Below are 16312 nucleotides of genomic sequence, written 5' to 3'. Positions count from 1 at the left end.
CAAAAAAAATATTCTTTTGACTTTGACCTAATTCTAGACTGATATCTGGCTGTGCTGGCACTTTGCGTCAGGGTTTGTTGATATAGTTGTATGTTTTTTTTGTTTGCCCTTTTCAGGTGAGGTTCAACTTGCTGCAGTACATTCTACCTGAAGTGAAAGAACTTTACAACTGGCTTGAAATTGATTTCCACCCTCTGAAGCTCAGTGGCAGAGTGACCAAGGTAATTGAGTTGGCTCGGCAGTCCTGGGGGAAATCTTTTCTCCACTGATAGAATGTTTACCCACCATCGAAAAGGCAGGGTAGGCCACCTGCCCGGAGAAGCTGACAAAAATAATAATCATTTTATATTGGTCTTAATTCAGTTTTGGCGTGCGCCATTAGGAAGTATAGAAGTATATGTCCTAAGTGTTGTTCCAGAGGCCTTTCCACTGGATCATTATTAAAATGGGCCCATCTCAAACCCTGCCCCCGTCTCTTGATTGGGAGGATCAAGAAAAGAGGGCATGGTTATAGATGGGTCAGCATCTGGGGGGGAAGCACCTTTTCCGTCAAGGTTTGGGTCTTAGATTTTCCTCATGTAATATTATTACTGTACTCTCCCCCCCATATCACCCAGCCCTTGAACAGTGTTATGTCATCTGAACATGTTTACCCGAAGAGTTTATTAGGCTAGGTATTTGCTAGAAAACCATCGGCATACCACCATTGCAACATTCTGGAACATCGCTTTTTGAGATTTGAAAATGTAAAAGTCTTGAAAAGCACTTGTTTTTATCTACAAATGCCTACATGGACTAGCTCCCCCTCCTGTACAGGAATTCATATAAAAAAAGAAAATAACCATTGGACTTGGCACCAGGTCAAACACCAGAAGTGACTGCATGGTCCAATGTAGACTGACCACATTTGGCCAAAACGTCCAGTCTATAAAAGGCAGCCAAATGTGGAACAGTCCCCATTTCCCTAAGGGAAAGCCCCACCCTTGCCTCTTTTTAGAGGGCAACAAAAAAATAGCTGAAGACCAACCAGTCATGTGACCCATCTTTAGCCTCGTGCAAAATCCGGCAATTTTCCCACTCCTCTGTGTTCTTTAATTTTGCATTGTCGTCTAAATAAACAAATAAGTAAAGAGTTGGGGTGTTTCCCCTCCTGACGGCTGCTGCTGCTAACCCCCCCTGCCTTCCCCCAGGTGTTGAACTGGGTGAGAGACCAGGCTGAGAAGGAGTCCGATCTTCAGCAGTACGTTCCTCACCTGCAGAGTAACACCATCCTCCGCCTCCTGCAGCAGGTAACCTGTCTTAACCTTAGTATGTTTAAAGGTCCCATATTGTGGAAACGGTCACTTTTCTTGTGCTTGTGCACATACACCTGGGTCTCTGATGGTCCTACTAACACTCTAACTGTGAAATAAGACGACCAAGTCAGATTTTGCACCCAGCCCACAATTGTGTCTTTTTAAACAAGACGTTTGGACTATGTGATGTTGTGGTAGATAAAACTCCCTTTCCCCCTCTCTCTTTGATCTCTCTCACCCATCTTTCCTTCCTACCGTCATCCCTCCCCCCATTCCTTCCCCTCTCCCTCTTTGATCTTTCCTTCCTATCCACATCCCTACCCCATTCCGTCCTTTCTCACCTTCCCAGATGTCATATTCCATTGACCCCCACCCTTTACATTGTATGTATAAAGATGGTTCAAGATCCAATGAGGGGTCTCTCATTCCGGGTGTCCTAGCTAAACACTCATCCAGCCATACTATTTTTGTATTGATACTTTGACTGAGTTAATAAACTGTATTAACCAGGTCTCTTCTGACTAAGTTATTCAGCTTCGGCTACTTTCCACCACAATGTCACACGAAAAAGCTCATTGCGATGGCATTTCTGATTTATATACCGTAATTTTTGGACTATAAGGCGCACCTGTATAAGCCGCAGCAGCTAAATTGAATGATGTGTACATATATAAGCCGCACTGGACTATAAGCCGCAGGTTTTTTAATGTTTAATTACCATATGTAAGGATTCGTGCACAGAGGGGATTGTCGGGAAAGAGATGGCTGTTTGAGGAAGCTCCCATTTATAAAAATTTGTTTAAACAGTAACTGTAGCTAGGTACAAACGTTAGCTCACAGAACGATAGCCAGTTAGTTAGCCAGCGCCAGCTAGGTACTAACGCCAGCTCACAGAACGATAGCCAGTTAGTTAGCGCCAGCTAGGTACTAACGCTAGCTCACAGAACGATAGCCAGTTAGTTAGCCAGCGCCAGCTAGGTACTAACGCCAGCTCACAGAACGATAGCTATGTTAGTTAGCCAGCGCCAGCCAGGTACCAACGCCAGCTCACAGAACGATAGCTACGTTGGTTAGCCAGCGCCAGCCAGGTACTAACGCCAGCTCACAGAACGATAGCTACGTTAGTTAGCCAGCGCCAGCTAGGTACTAACGCCAGCTCACAGAACGATAGCCAGTTAGCCAGCGCCAGCTAGGTACTAACGCTAGCTCACAGAACGATAGCCAGTTAGCCAGCGCAAGCTAGGTACTAACGCCAGCTCACAAAACGATAGCCAGTTAGTTAGCCAGTGCCAGCTAGGTACTAACGCCAGCTCACAGAACGATAGACACGTTAGTTAGCCAGCGCCAGCTAGGTACTAACGCCAGCTCACAGAACGATAGCTACGTTAGTTAGCCAGCGCCAGCCAGGTACTAACGCTAGCTCACAGAACGATAGCCAGTTAGCCAGCGCCAGCTAGGTACTAACGCCAGCTCACAGAACGATAGCTACATTAGTTAGCCAGCACCAGCTAGGTACTAACGCCAGCTCACAGAACGATAGCCAGTTAGCCAGCGCCAGCTAGGTACTAACGCCAGCTCACAGAACGATAGCCACGTTAGTTAGCCAGCGCCAGCTAGGTACTAACGCCAGCTCACAGAACAATAGCCAGTTAGCCAGCGCCAGCTAGGTACTAACGCTAGCTCACAGAACGATAGCCACGTTAGTTAGCCAGCGCCAGCTAGGTACTAACCCCAGCTCACAGAACGATAGCCAGTTAGCCAGCGCCAGCTAGGTACTAACGCCAGCTCACAGAACGATAGCTACGTTAGTTAGCCAGCGCCGGCTAGGTACTAACGCTAGCTCACAGAACGATAGCCAGTTAGCCAGCGCCAGCTAGGTACTAACGCCAGTCACAGAACGATAGCCAGTTAGCCAGCGCCAGCTAGGTACTAACGCCAGCTCACAGAACGATAGCTACGTTAGCTAGCCAGCGCCAGCTAGGTACTAACGCCAGCTCACAGAACTATAGCCACGTTAGTTAGCCAGCGCCAGCTAGGTACTAACGCCAGCTCACAGAACGATAGCCACGTTAGTTAGCCAGCGCCAGCTAGGCACTAACGCCAGCTCACAGAACGATAGCCAGTTAGCCAGCACCTGCGAAATCGAATGCCAAACTGATGATATCAGGAGCTATCAGTAGCTAGATAATATTAGACAACGCCTCATGCATTAATAAACTAAAGTGAATAGTAGGGCTGTCTTAAATACTTCGAAGCTTCGTTCGAATTTTTTTTTTTTTTTTTAATTTGCCTCAAATCTTGCGCCTCCATTCCAATGAAATGAAAGTAAGCGGCGCCTTGACTCCACCTCTCTACAACAAGCACGTGGAGATTATCTGTGTTGAAAACAACAAGGACGGGGAGCTCCAGTAGCTCACCACGTACCGCGAGTGCTATTTCAGCGCCGTGGACAACGCCGTGGATCTGGGGCTGAGCGCGTTCGAATCCCGGACGGCAGCCGTGCCTTTCCCAGAGTGTCTACCCCCCCATCTGAACCCTTTCAGCCTGCTTCTGTCGGTCGAACTTGACCAAGTATGAATGAGAAGAAAAAGCGATAAACGCTAAAAGAACCAGGTGACTGGTCAAAGTTAAAAAAAAAAAAGAAAACAACAAGGACATGTGCAGCAGACATGTCGACGAAGAAGTCATCAGACGTGTGGTTACACTTTAAAATATGCAAAGACGATGCCCAAAAAGCCCAGTGCCAGATATGCCAGAAGAAAATGGCATATCACAACTCTACAACAACTTTGTCAAATCACCTAAAAAACAAGTATCGTTGTACACAACGGCGACGCCACACAAAACATTAATAAGGCTATGCCTATGCTGCTATGACTAATGTGTTACCAAGTTGGCTAATTTAATTGTAATCATCTGCTTTTGTAGGTGCATTGTCTGATATAATTATAAATTATAAATAAAATATAATATAATTGTTTGCTTGATAGACGAAGGTTGCAACATAATTATGTAATGTCATGTCGTTGGCTGTGAGAGCAGCCCCACTGCACCCAGGCAGCGCAGCCGAGTGAAACCTTGTTGGCTGCGTCACAGTCACGAAAGGGGCTACTTAATTAATTAATCCAATCCACTTTATTTATAGAGCACATTTAAAAACAACAGTTTACCAAAGTGCTGTATAAGTCCCACAACATAAAATAAAATAAAATTTAATTGATATTTTTTTTATATTATTTTTTTTTCTCTCTCTCTCGAAGCTTCGAATTAAAATCGAAGCTCGGCCCCGAAGCTTCGATTGCCAAAAAAAGCTTCAAAGGTCAGCCCTAGTGAATAGTTCGTTGACTGGGTCATTTTGTTTAATGCTTCAGTTATGTTGAAAGAGGAGCTCTGACTCTTGCCGTAATGGTTTGTTGACGTGGGTCTGTGAGGGGGAGGAGGAGGGCCAAGGCGTGCACTGCTGCAGCAGATTTAGGAGTCTGATCTGACGGTCACAGAGCTGAGGGAGCGCGCCCAGTTAGCTGTAAAAATCCATAGATTAGCCGCACCGTTATATAAGCCGCAGGGTCGAAAAATGGGGGGAAAAGCCGCGGCTTATAGTCCGAAAATTACGGTATATATTTTTGATCCAACAGGTGGCTCAGATCTACCAGAGCATCGAGTTCAGCCGCCTGGCCTCCCTGGTGCCGTTTGTGGATGCCTTCCAGCTGGAGCGCTCCATCGTGGACGCGGCCCGACACTGTGATCTTCAGGTAAGCCGCTGATCCCATCCCCACCCTCACAGTCACTTAGCGACGGTGAAGACTCGACAACACGGGGTGCACTGTTAATGTTATGGTGAATATGTAGGGTTAGGCTGGTGCATCAGGATTCTCTATTCATCCTTAACACATTGGTTGCCAGCCGGATATGGCGATTTATCACTTGGATGCCACCACGTTAATGAATGGGAAGACAAGCACATTTGCGAACGCATAAACTATATCTTAGATTATGGCTATGTGTCTAATACATAGGGATGGGAATTGATTTTATCGATACGATTCCATTATCGGTTCTGCTTATCGATCCGATTCTTTATCGGTTCCCTTATCGATTCTTGCTACATTTATAATTTAAATAAATGTATTGGAAATGCAACAGAACTAAGCTGGTTAGAATAACAACATGCAACTTGACATTTCTGATTGTTATTTATCATTTATTGTTGAGCCCCCATGTCAGAAAAATACAAAAACTAAAAAATAAATTAACTATACACTTAAATACATTTTTTTTGAGAACTAATTTAATCTATTGAACTGTAGTTGCATTCAACAGGTCGTTATTGCAAAAGAGAATTTGTTAGCAATAGCCTACCTGTATAAATAAAGGCCAGCTCAGTGTTCTCTCTGTCTCTCGGCAATGAGCATGGCTATTTAGCTAGCTAGCAGCTAACGTTACTTTACCATGTAAATGAATGACTAGGATGCAAAGCACTTTCAGTTTTCACTGCACACCCAAAACAGTCGCAATATCAAGCCCTTTAGGTTTTCCTAGTCAAGGAATCAAATAGTCTGCTATGACTGCATGCGTGGCGCTAACGTTATTGTTTTTAAATGCGCAACTGTCGGAAAAACATGGCATTGATAAGAGGAATCGATAGTCAGAGTCATGCGATTCCAGGAATCGGACAATTAGGAACTGGTTCCCAATCGATTCCGATTCTCGATTCCCATCCCTACTAATACACCTGTCGCTTATCAATGACTTGCTTGCAGTCAACATGTACGAAACGGATTGTTTTTTCATCAGTACATTTCCGTTTTATACCGTTTTGAATACGAGTATAGTTTTGGTGATTTCTAGTAATTTCAGAGAAATTCCGCGAAAATAGCCATTTACTGGAATACACAAAACACGTTGTCATTTTCCGGCTGATTTATGAATAGTTTTCAAATAAACGCTAGATTGGGGCGCAAGGCGCTCGCCACTAACGCAGGAGATGCTGGTATCGAGCCCAGCTCTCTGCGTTGCTACCGGCTTAGCTGGTCGTTCGTACTAATACAATTGGCAGTATTAGAGGGTGGGGAAGCCGGTGGGTGGGGATTGGATGTTGTGGACAGCGACTCCTACAGGTTGGTTGGTGCGCCTGTACAGCAGAATCAGGAAGTATCGGGGGCAGCGTGAGCCTCCCACGCGCTACTCTTCGCCACTGAGAGATCGTGCTGTTCAGGTGAAAAGATGCGACAGCTGCCTCTTCGTGTACGGGAGGGGACACGTGATGCAAGGCTTGGTCTTCACTGCAGCCGACCAGTGGGAGGCAAAGTCTAGCAATGTTCGAGACAGGGGAGGGGAGAATTGGCGAGGCGAAATTGGGGATGGGAGAAAAATATAAAATAAGGAGAAAAGGTGGATCAAAAAATAAAAAATAAACGCTAGATTATCGAGAGTATTTGTGTTCTTATGCACGAAACAAAAGCGGGCTGAAAATCATTTATTCGTGCCGCGCTCAGCGCCTAACGCTACACACACACACACACACACACACACACACACACACACACACAAACAAAAACTGGTCAAATAGATTCCTTACCTCAGATCAGATGTTCTGCAAAAAGATTAATCCAATTCCCGATCGCCATTCCAAATATTGACCGCGTTTATTGATCCAACGTTATAGTCCGAAAGGCATGATCCAAGCTGCTTCCAGCCTCGCCAGTGACTCTGGTAACACAACACTGCTTGCCAGAGGTGGGGAAACCCTGGGGCGGACTTTTCCACTCAATCCAATCCAATGATGTGCATTACCATCCGGGAGACGATAGGGGGCGGTATTTGCCCTTTTCGAGCTCAGAGCCATTCCCAATGATAACGTCAGGCTGGACGGATGGAAAATTAATGGATATCGCTAATAAAAGAAATAACGATTAAATAACGAGAAATCTCGTGATTGGCAACCAACGCATGGTGGCCAACAACGAGATCTCTCGTTGTTGGCACCCAATGTGTTAAGATAGATACACATTTCCATGCAGCATTAGTATTGCATTCATTTTGAGACTTTATACAGGTTTACACATGTATTGATTGTAAAATAACTTATTTATGAACAGTAAGGATTATATATTAACTTGATCGATGGACAAGTGATTTTGTTTGCAGATGATTCTGTTGTCGAAAATGTAACACTGTTTGGAAAAATTATTAAGGGTTTATTGCAATAAGGGGTAGGACCTGATAAGCATATTGCTTCTAACTATTCCTTTTCGGACAAAAGACTTGTTTTGTTTATTATTTTATCTTACTTTTTTTAATTAAAACATTTTTCACAGCAAATAATTTTTTTTACATTGTTATTTCTTGATTATATTTATTGTTCGAAATAAAATATGAATTCAAAGACATTTATATATATATTATTTTTTTGTAGGTTCGTATCGACCACTCGTCTCGAACCTTGAGTTTCGGTTCGGACCTGATCTACTCGGCCAAGGAGGACTCTCCCGTGGGTCCGTTCCTGCAGAACATGCCCTCGGAGCAGATCAGGAACCAGCTGACTGCCATGTCCTCCTCTCTGGCCAAGGCCATCCAAGTCATCAGGCCCGTCTCCATCCTGGTGAGCACTGCCCTCTGCTGAACGCACCTCCTCTTTCACACATAAACATATTATAACCACAGGGCACTCACTGGATGTAAAATGGTAACTAATGCATCACTTAAAAACTCAGCGTCTGGCTCGGACCAAGCAGGCGTTGGATCTCCTGTGTTTGCCGTCTTGGGAGGCTGTTGGAAGCCCAAGGTTGACTGCTGCTGTCATTAGTCATTTCATTGGTTTTTGTAGCCACATGTAGGAAAATGGTGACCTGGGCATAACTCTCAACTCAACACTTTACAGACTCCCACAATACCTCACATTATAATAAACATACACATGTTTTAAGCTGCCTTCACATGAAGCCTGTATCTCCTTTCACTGGAGAAGCAAAGTCACGTGATCAAGTATCATACTGTTATATCATCCTCCAGCAACTGTGATTATGTCAAATCTTTTTCATGAATAATCCATGGCATGTAACCATATTGACACTATGACAGACATACACGGACAAACAAGCTCGTGCACTCTGCCTCACACATGCATGCCCCCTCGGTCCCTCAGATCTACCTCAGTCTGCCTTCTCACCACCCCCAAGTCCAACTTTTCTATTGGGGGAGTGCCGAGCCGAGAGCTCTTCTCCAGGGCAGTTTCCAGGCTCTGGAACTCCCTCCTCCAAGACATTAGGGACAGAGTCTCAATTTTCCAATACCGCCTCAAGACCCATCTCTTCTTCACACTGCCTTCTCTTAGGCCCCTCCCAATCCATCCATGTTTGTTTGTTTGTTTGTCTGTTGCTTGTCTCACTACCACCTTAGTGTAAAGTGATTTTGAGTTCTAGATTAATCAGATTTATTGTTATTATAACTTTTATACCTTATCCTTATCGCTGACATGTCCTTATTTGTCCCTTCCGCAGCAAGAGCGCGAGGAGCAGTCCCAGCTGGCCATCACCGCCTACCTGAAGAACGCCCGCAAGGAGCACCAGCGTGTCCTGGCCCGCAGGCAGACCATCGAGGAGCGTAAGGAGCGCCTGGAGAACCTGAACATCGCGCGAGAGAAGGAGGAGCTGGAGCAGCGCGAGGCGGAGCAGCAGAAGGTCCGCAAGGCCGAGGAGGACCGGCTCCGCCTGGAGGCTAAGGAGCGGGAGAAGGAGCGCATCATGCAGGAGCACGAGCAGATCAAGAAGAAGACGGTTCGTGAGCGGCTGGAGCAGATCAAGAAGACCGAGCTCGGAGCCAAGGCCTTCAAAGACATCGATATCGAGGTAAAGTGCCTTCATCCCAGACTCGTTAAAAGCAATATACCAGGTAGATAGCAGCCTAAGACCATCCCGGTAGCAGCCTAAGACCATCCCGGTAGCAGTCCATGCGCTTGTGAGTAGGGCTCGGTATCGTAATGTGATACTTTCATGGTATCGATCGAATTGCTTCAATACTATAGAGTATCAAAAAATGCTCTGCTATTGAAATTTGATATCGAGTGGCATTGTGTCATACCTAGGTAGTTAATCGGTGTCAGTGAGCCAATAAGCATGTTTTTTCCAAGGTATAACAGTGCTTCTGTTCAACCACGATCTAAAATCATCCAGAATGTAACAAAGCCTCCGATTGGCTCGGAAAGCACACACATACACACACACGACACACGTAAAACGGATGCATGAAATGGATCGTTGCGACAAAACAGGTGAGAGACTTAACTTAAGTTGTTGTGTCAACAGGACCTGGAGGAGCTGGACCCAGACTTCATCATGGCCAAACAGGTGGAGCAGCTGGAGAAGGAGAAGAAGGAGCTCCAGGAGCGTCTGAAGAACCAGGAGAAGAAGGTAATAATGTTTAACAAACCCGTTCACAATGGGAGTTACAGCGCAAACACACCAGTCGCGCGCGAAGGCAGGCGACCAGCGCTTCACTTTCGCTCCCATGTTAACTGACGTAGCTGTGCCCACCGGCTGCGCGACTCGCGGGCTGGAAGCGATCGTTTTCGCTTTGGTTGGATTCAGAGGCGTGCGCCACGCGCATTTTCACAGAAATACACTCAATATCTGCATTATTAACACACATATAGATGTTGTTCAACCAGCTAATGTGTCTGTATCTTTCCCAATACAAATAAACCATATTACTATACTTTTTCAGGAGTACAGTCACACTGATCATCATTCTAAAATGAATTCTAACATTCTAATTAATTATATAATAACTGGTTATACATAGAGCTGCCGCGGTATTGATGTTTTCCTTACTGCACAAATTTGCGGAATATTTCCTACCGCTGCGGTTATTACACACACACACAAAAAAAAAAAAAAAATTTGACTGCATTTTTTTTTGTTTGTAGTCTACTCTTTATAGCATATAGCCTGCCTCTAGTCTAAATGTCTATCTTTAGAGGATGACTTTGCAGCATGAATATTGTTTGGGATTCGGCAAGCACGCATTCGTTATTAAAAGTGAAACACGGATTCGAAGTCTCCCCTCTGGTCGTGCGCCGTTCAGTCTGTGTCGCGGGCAGGGGTGGTAGCGGCGCGCCCGGCTGTTACCCCCCCGACCCTTTCTTCTTATTATTATTATAACGTTACTACTTATGATTACAAAGGCATTCGTTTTGTAGTTACACGTTCAATAACATCAGCGTATTTACCGGACCATAGCAAGGCAAGCGTTACTCAATTCATATCTCAGTTCCTTTCTTTGCTCAGAGCGTGCCGAGTTGTACCCATTCTGCGGTCTGTTAATAAAGTTTTCAATCAGACAAGTGTATAGAACGAAGGGCTTTTATTATAACATTTGTTGCAGTAGAATCATTATGCCTCGTTCCCCCTGAGGAGCGACGGTAATCCACTCCGGTCTCCAGCGGGAGCTAACGTATTAACCGTGTTGTGCGCTCTGATCAATGGCTGACATTCAGGAAGTAAAAACCTAATACGCGCTTGCCGATTGGTGGTAACACACTGCAGGACGCTCCAACGTGTGACGCGTCTCTCTTCTGACCAATCAGTGGTCTGCAGTGTTTCATGTGACTTTTCTGTTACCCAATAGGGTCGCTTGGAACCTTGACAGAGGAGTAGGGTATATCTGCAGAGCCGCAAGCCCAACGAGAGCAGGGTACTTTATTATTATTATTATAAAAAACAGCGGTGATGCGGTATTCATCCTAACTCTGCGGTGGGCGTGATGTAACAGCGATACCGCGGTAATACCGATACCGCGGCAGCTCTAGTTATACATGCAAAATGGACAATAGAACACTGGAACTGGAAATCTTGAAAAAATCTAGGCATTTACAGCTGTCCCCACGTAACCTGTGAGTGCCTGCTTGCGCAACTGGTGTGTTTGCGCTGTTACTCCAGGAAGTGTATTTCTTTGTCTTTTTTTTAACAGCCTATTCGGTTGTTAATTGTTTGCCTATTTTAACTGTTGCTTTTAATTTTTATTCTATATTAAAATGTTGCTTTTAACTGTAGCACTCTGAGATTTCATTGTGAAATGTAAAGTGCACTACAAATAAAACAGTTTGGTAGTATGTGCTCCTAGTATCTCCTGCTGTCTGAAGCGGAGTTTGACTCCCAACATGAATTTACATCACATGTGGCGCAAGACTTAACCCATTAAATAAAATATGAACTTGTAAGAAAACCATGTTCAATGAATATTCGGAATTGAAAGAGTAGTGACCTCAACCCTGATCGCCACCATTTTCAAAAGTCATCCATGTGGAGGAGTGGTTACTACTCCCTGTACACACATGACTGTGTGGCACAGCGGAACAACAACACAATCATCAAATTTGCTGATGACACAGTAGTGGTGGGCCTGATCTCTGCCAACAACGAGAAGGCCTACCTGGAAGAGGTAGAGAATCTGTCGCAGTGGTGTCAGGAGAACTGCCTCTCCCTGAACGTCAGCAAAACAAAAGAGATGATTGTGGACTTCAGGAGGTCGGGGGTCAGGGACAACAGCCCCCTCAGCATCGACAGGGCACCGGTTGAGAGAGTGAACAGTTTTAAGTACCTTGGAGCCCACATATCCGAGGACTTTACATGGACCACACACATTGACAGTGTTGTGAAGAAGGCACGACAACGCCTCTACTTCCTCAGGCGCCTAAAGAAGTTCCAAGTCAGTCAGAAGATCCTTAAGAACTTCTACTCATGTACAATAGAGAGCATCCTGACTGGCAATATCACCTCCTGGTTTGGGAATAGCACCGCACAAGACCGAAGCAGACTACACAGAGTGGCACGTTCAGCCGAACGCACAATTGGAGGGGGGCTTCCCACTCTCCAGAACATTTACAACAAGCGGTGCAGGGGTAAGGCTAAGATAATTATTAAGGACTCCAGCCACCCAAACAACTGCCTCTTTGAACTGCTGCGGTCAGGCAAGCGATACCGGAGTCTCATGGCAAGCACAGAAAGACTCAGAAGAAGCTTCTATCCCCAGGCCATCAGGTTGCTCAACGAACAATAACACTATGCAACAACCATCAAATGCACTCACAACACACACATCCACACGCACACACTCACTTTAAACAAACAACACACTGCAGCACCCACTCTCCACACTTTAGAACACCTAAACACACTTTATATTTATTGGTAAAGGATTTGCACTACAACCCATACCTCAGTACACCTTACTGTAAATTGTACTTCATCCCATTTCTGCTTTGCACTATATAGTAGAGTTGTTCCGATACCAATACCAGTATCGGAAATGCCGCCCATACTGCCTAAAATGCTGGTATCGGTATCTGCTAGGGATGCCCCGATCACGTTTTTTGCCACCGATACCGATCGGCGTGAGCCATATCGGCCGATACCGATCGGTTTTGATTAAAAAAAATTAAATCTATTTTATATAATTTTTTTTATATAAAATATATATATTATATAATTAGACTTGTACTTGTATTATCTGGGAGACATCGCCACCACGCAACAAGCTCCACTGTCTGTGTGTACTCTAGTAGCCTCGAGCTACGGCCAGGATTCTCCTGCGCTGCAGCTGGACCCTATTGGTATAACATTACTGTGGTCATATCACATTCAACATGCCCTCAGCTCGAATACGCATCAAATCAGTGTTATAAGACATTGATATCAGGAGCTATCTGTAGCTACTGCTAGCCGGATATATAACGTTAATACAACGCCTCAGTGAATTATTTAGTTCAATGGGACATTTCGTTTTGAACAGTGAACTAACTTGCGCTAACGTGAGCTAGCTGAGGTATCATACACGTCTCTACTAGACTTGCTGGAGCGTTTGTTGATGTCAGGAGCTATCGGTAGCTGGCCGGCTAGATACCGTTCGGTTAGACAATGCCTCATCATGTATTAAACTAAAAGTGAATAGTTGACTGGGTCATTTTGTAACGGTAGCTAAGCTAACGTTAGCTCAGGGAGACGCCGTCCTCCCGTGTCCCGTCCCACTAGACTAGACCCGTGTTTACATGCGTGCGGGAGGGGCTGGAGGGAGGAGCAGATGCCGCATCACCCGGTGTCTGAGACAGAACTCAGCGACAGCGAGTGAGATCGGTTTTGACGATCGGCGAAAATAAAGCATTATCACCGATCGCATATTTATACTGATTATCGGCCGATAACGATCGGTGGCCGATCGATCGGGGCATCCCTAGTATCGGCGAGTACCCTCTAATTCTGCGCTCCGATACAATATGACGTAATTTATCAACAACACTGCGGTCTGCTGAGTGAGCATTATAAAACAAACGTGTTTTTAACCGACCGTGAATTAAACTGTCAATGCCATTTGTCATTTTAACAGCAGATACTTTAATGCCATCGTCCCGAGTCGGACAGCGACTCCCGACAGAGCGCTGTTGACGGGGAGCTCTGATGGGTTCGCTTGGTGGTGTTATTAGCATTGAACAGCTAACCGAAAGCTAGCGTTAACTATTTGGCTAAAGTTGGGGCTATTCATAATCCAGCAATAATGGCTGCAGACCTGCAAGCAAAGTACAGCAAGTTGGCAAAGGAGTATTCCAATGTAAATCACATTTTCACCAGTAACGTTAGTCTTTCCATCTACCGGTAGCTCATGCTAGCTAACGTAGCTCACGTTAACGTCGTCACTGACCTCGCGTACACAATTAATGAAATGTTGCGGACAGCCATATCGGTGACAATGTTTAGCTTTTAGTGCCAAATGATAAGAGTCTGAGGCAGAGTCTCAAAAGAGAGTGTTGAATATTTATTGTGCAAAAATCCCAACAGAGCCTGCTACTTAAACGGAGCCTTGTGGAAGCAAGTGCAGCAACGAATAATCTCTGTGTGGAACTAATGTGCCAACAACCTTTCCGTGGGTGAACTCATTGAGATAGTTTTCAATTACTGATACTAATACTAATCTATACAATCACCTGTTGTTGAATAAATACCATTACTTTATAGTTATTACTAAAAGACAGTATATTGTATAAATATATATATATATTTTTTATAATTTATATATATATATATATATATATATATATATATATATATATATATATATATATATTTTTTTTTAATAAATGTATCCACTGGTATCGGATCAGTATCGGTATCGGCCGATACCCAAAGCTTAGGTATCGGAATCGGATCGGGAAGGAAAAAATGGTATCGGAACATCTCTACTATATAGTATTGTATATTAGTATATTGTACGGAAACTCAGTTACCCTATTCTGCATCGAACATTGTACATATGTATATACTGAACACTGTCTACGTATGTGACTTTTATTTTTACTTCTATTTTTACATGCTATACTATTTTATTTTATTTCATACTTATCTTTTGTCTAGCACAGTCTCTGGAGCGTAACAGAAAGAAGCATTTTGTATAAAAGTATTCTGTACTTCTGTATGACAACTATTAAAGAAACTAGAAACTTGAACTTGAACTTATTGTGGAACAACCCGTTTGTCTCCTTGGTGCAGATCGACTACTTTGAGAGGGCGAAGCGCCTTGAGGAGATCCCCCTCATCAAGCAGGCCTACGAGGAGCAGCGAGTCAAGGACATGGAGCTGTGGGAGCTCCAGGAGGAGGACCGGGTAAGAGACGCCTCTCCACGTTGTGTCCCCGCTGCATGTGCTCGGCATGTCGTGGGTTCGAGTCTTGGACTTGTGACTACTAGGCAGGAAACCAAAAATGTACCCATCTCGAGCTTCGCCCTCTTTTCTTGATCGTCCACTCGCAACTGTTGCGATTGGAGGATCAAGAAAAGAGGGATGGGTTTGAGAGGTCTATTCTGGCAGTTGTGAGTTGTGGATAGGATTCTAAAATTACAAATTAGAATTATTTATTTATTTGAAAAACCACTACTTCCTCGTTTGCACGCCTGTAGATTGGCCATGAACTATCTATTTCTATTTCATTTTCTTTAGATCAGCAACATGAAAGTTGAGCGGGAGAAGGCCCTGGAGCACAAGCAGCGAATGTCCCGGATGATGGAAGACCAGGAGAACTTTGTGTCCAAAATAACAGAGTCGCGTAGCTGCATTTATGAGGTAAATGCATGTACCGTACTTTTCGCACTATAAGCCGCACCTGACTATAAGCCGCAGCAGCTAAATTGAATGATGTGTACATATATAAGCCGCACTGGACTATAAGCCGCAGGTGTTTTAATGTTTAATTACCATATGTAATTAGCATTGGGACACAATACTGTCGGACAAATAACAAGCATTAACTCATTTACAAGTTGTATTAAGTTTAGCAAATAAGGGAACAGATAAATAACATTTCAATGCAGTCAAAAAAGCAATATTTAGATGTTTACATTTTCGAGGTTTGGTCACGTCGAGTCACATATAAGCCGCACCGTTATATAAGCCGCAGGGTCGAAAAATGGGGAAAAAAGCCGCGGCTTATAGTCCGAAAAGTACGGTAATTTACCATATTCATGCGGCAGCCATTTTTCTCTTATGTCCTGTGGGTGGAATGGAATCCCTACCTGAGCATGACATATGAGCCACCGGCCCTGTAGATGGAAAGGAATCCCAACCTGAGCATGACGTATGAGCCACCGGCCCTGTAGATGGAAAGGAACCCCAACCTGAGCATGACATAAGAGCCACCGGCCCTGTAGATGGAAAGGAATCCCAACCTGAGCATGACATGAGGGCAAAATGGCCACAGTGTGATTATGGTCAATACCAGGAGAAATGTTGCATACTCTTCCCACCTCTCACCACTTGGTGATGGACTGCATTTATATAGCAGCTTTTATCCAAAGCGCTTTACAACTTATACCACACACCGCAGTTAGGGGTTAAGGGTGTCTTCTTCTCATTAGGAACGGGTGCTCCGCTCCGTCCTCGAATGCGAACTCCCTCCCCCCTCTCGTTTGTGTACACACTGCAGTCTTGGTTCGCTCCCAGGCACAATTGAGGAGAGCAACTCTATAGTCTATATAT

At 44.6% G+C, this 16312-nt stretch overlaps 1 protein-coding gene across 3 annotated transcripts in view; it reads left to right on the top strand.

Annotated features, from left to right (window-relative positions):
• eif3s10 (eukaryotic translation initiation factor 3, subunit 10 (theta)) overlaps nt 1-16312 on the top strand; it is a 96372-nt gene that overhangs the window by 32686 nt on the left and 47374 nt on the right. For all 3 annotated transcript variants that reach the window (XM_084321798.1, XM_084321797.1, XM_084321796.1), the window contains exons 8-15: nt 117-221; nt 1191-1289; nt 4931-5047; nt 7711-7896; nt 8795-9142; nt 9599-9703; nt 14831-14944; nt 15278-15400. In XM_084321798.1, coding sequence (XP_084177924.1) covers nt 117-221; nt 1191-1289; nt 4931-5047; nt 7711-7896; nt 8795-9142; nt 9599-9703; nt 14831-14944; nt 15278-15400 — 1197 coding nt within the window. The remainder of the gene's footprint in view (nt 1-116; nt 222-1190; nt 1290-4930; nt 5048-7710; nt 7897-8794; nt 9143-9598; nt 9704-14830; nt 14945-15277; nt 15401-16312) is intronic.

The sequence above is a fragment of the Notolepis coatsorum genome, assembly GCF_963971535.1.
Source record: "Notolepis coatsorum genome assembly, chromosome: 9".
In the NCBI taxonomy this organism is placed as follows: Eukaryota; Metazoa; Chordata; class Actinopteri; order Aulopiformes; family Paralepididae; genus Notolepis; species Notolepis coatsorum.
The sequence above is the reverse complement of the archived record's forward strand: the minus strand, read 5'-3'. Positions and strand labels throughout refer to the sequence as shown.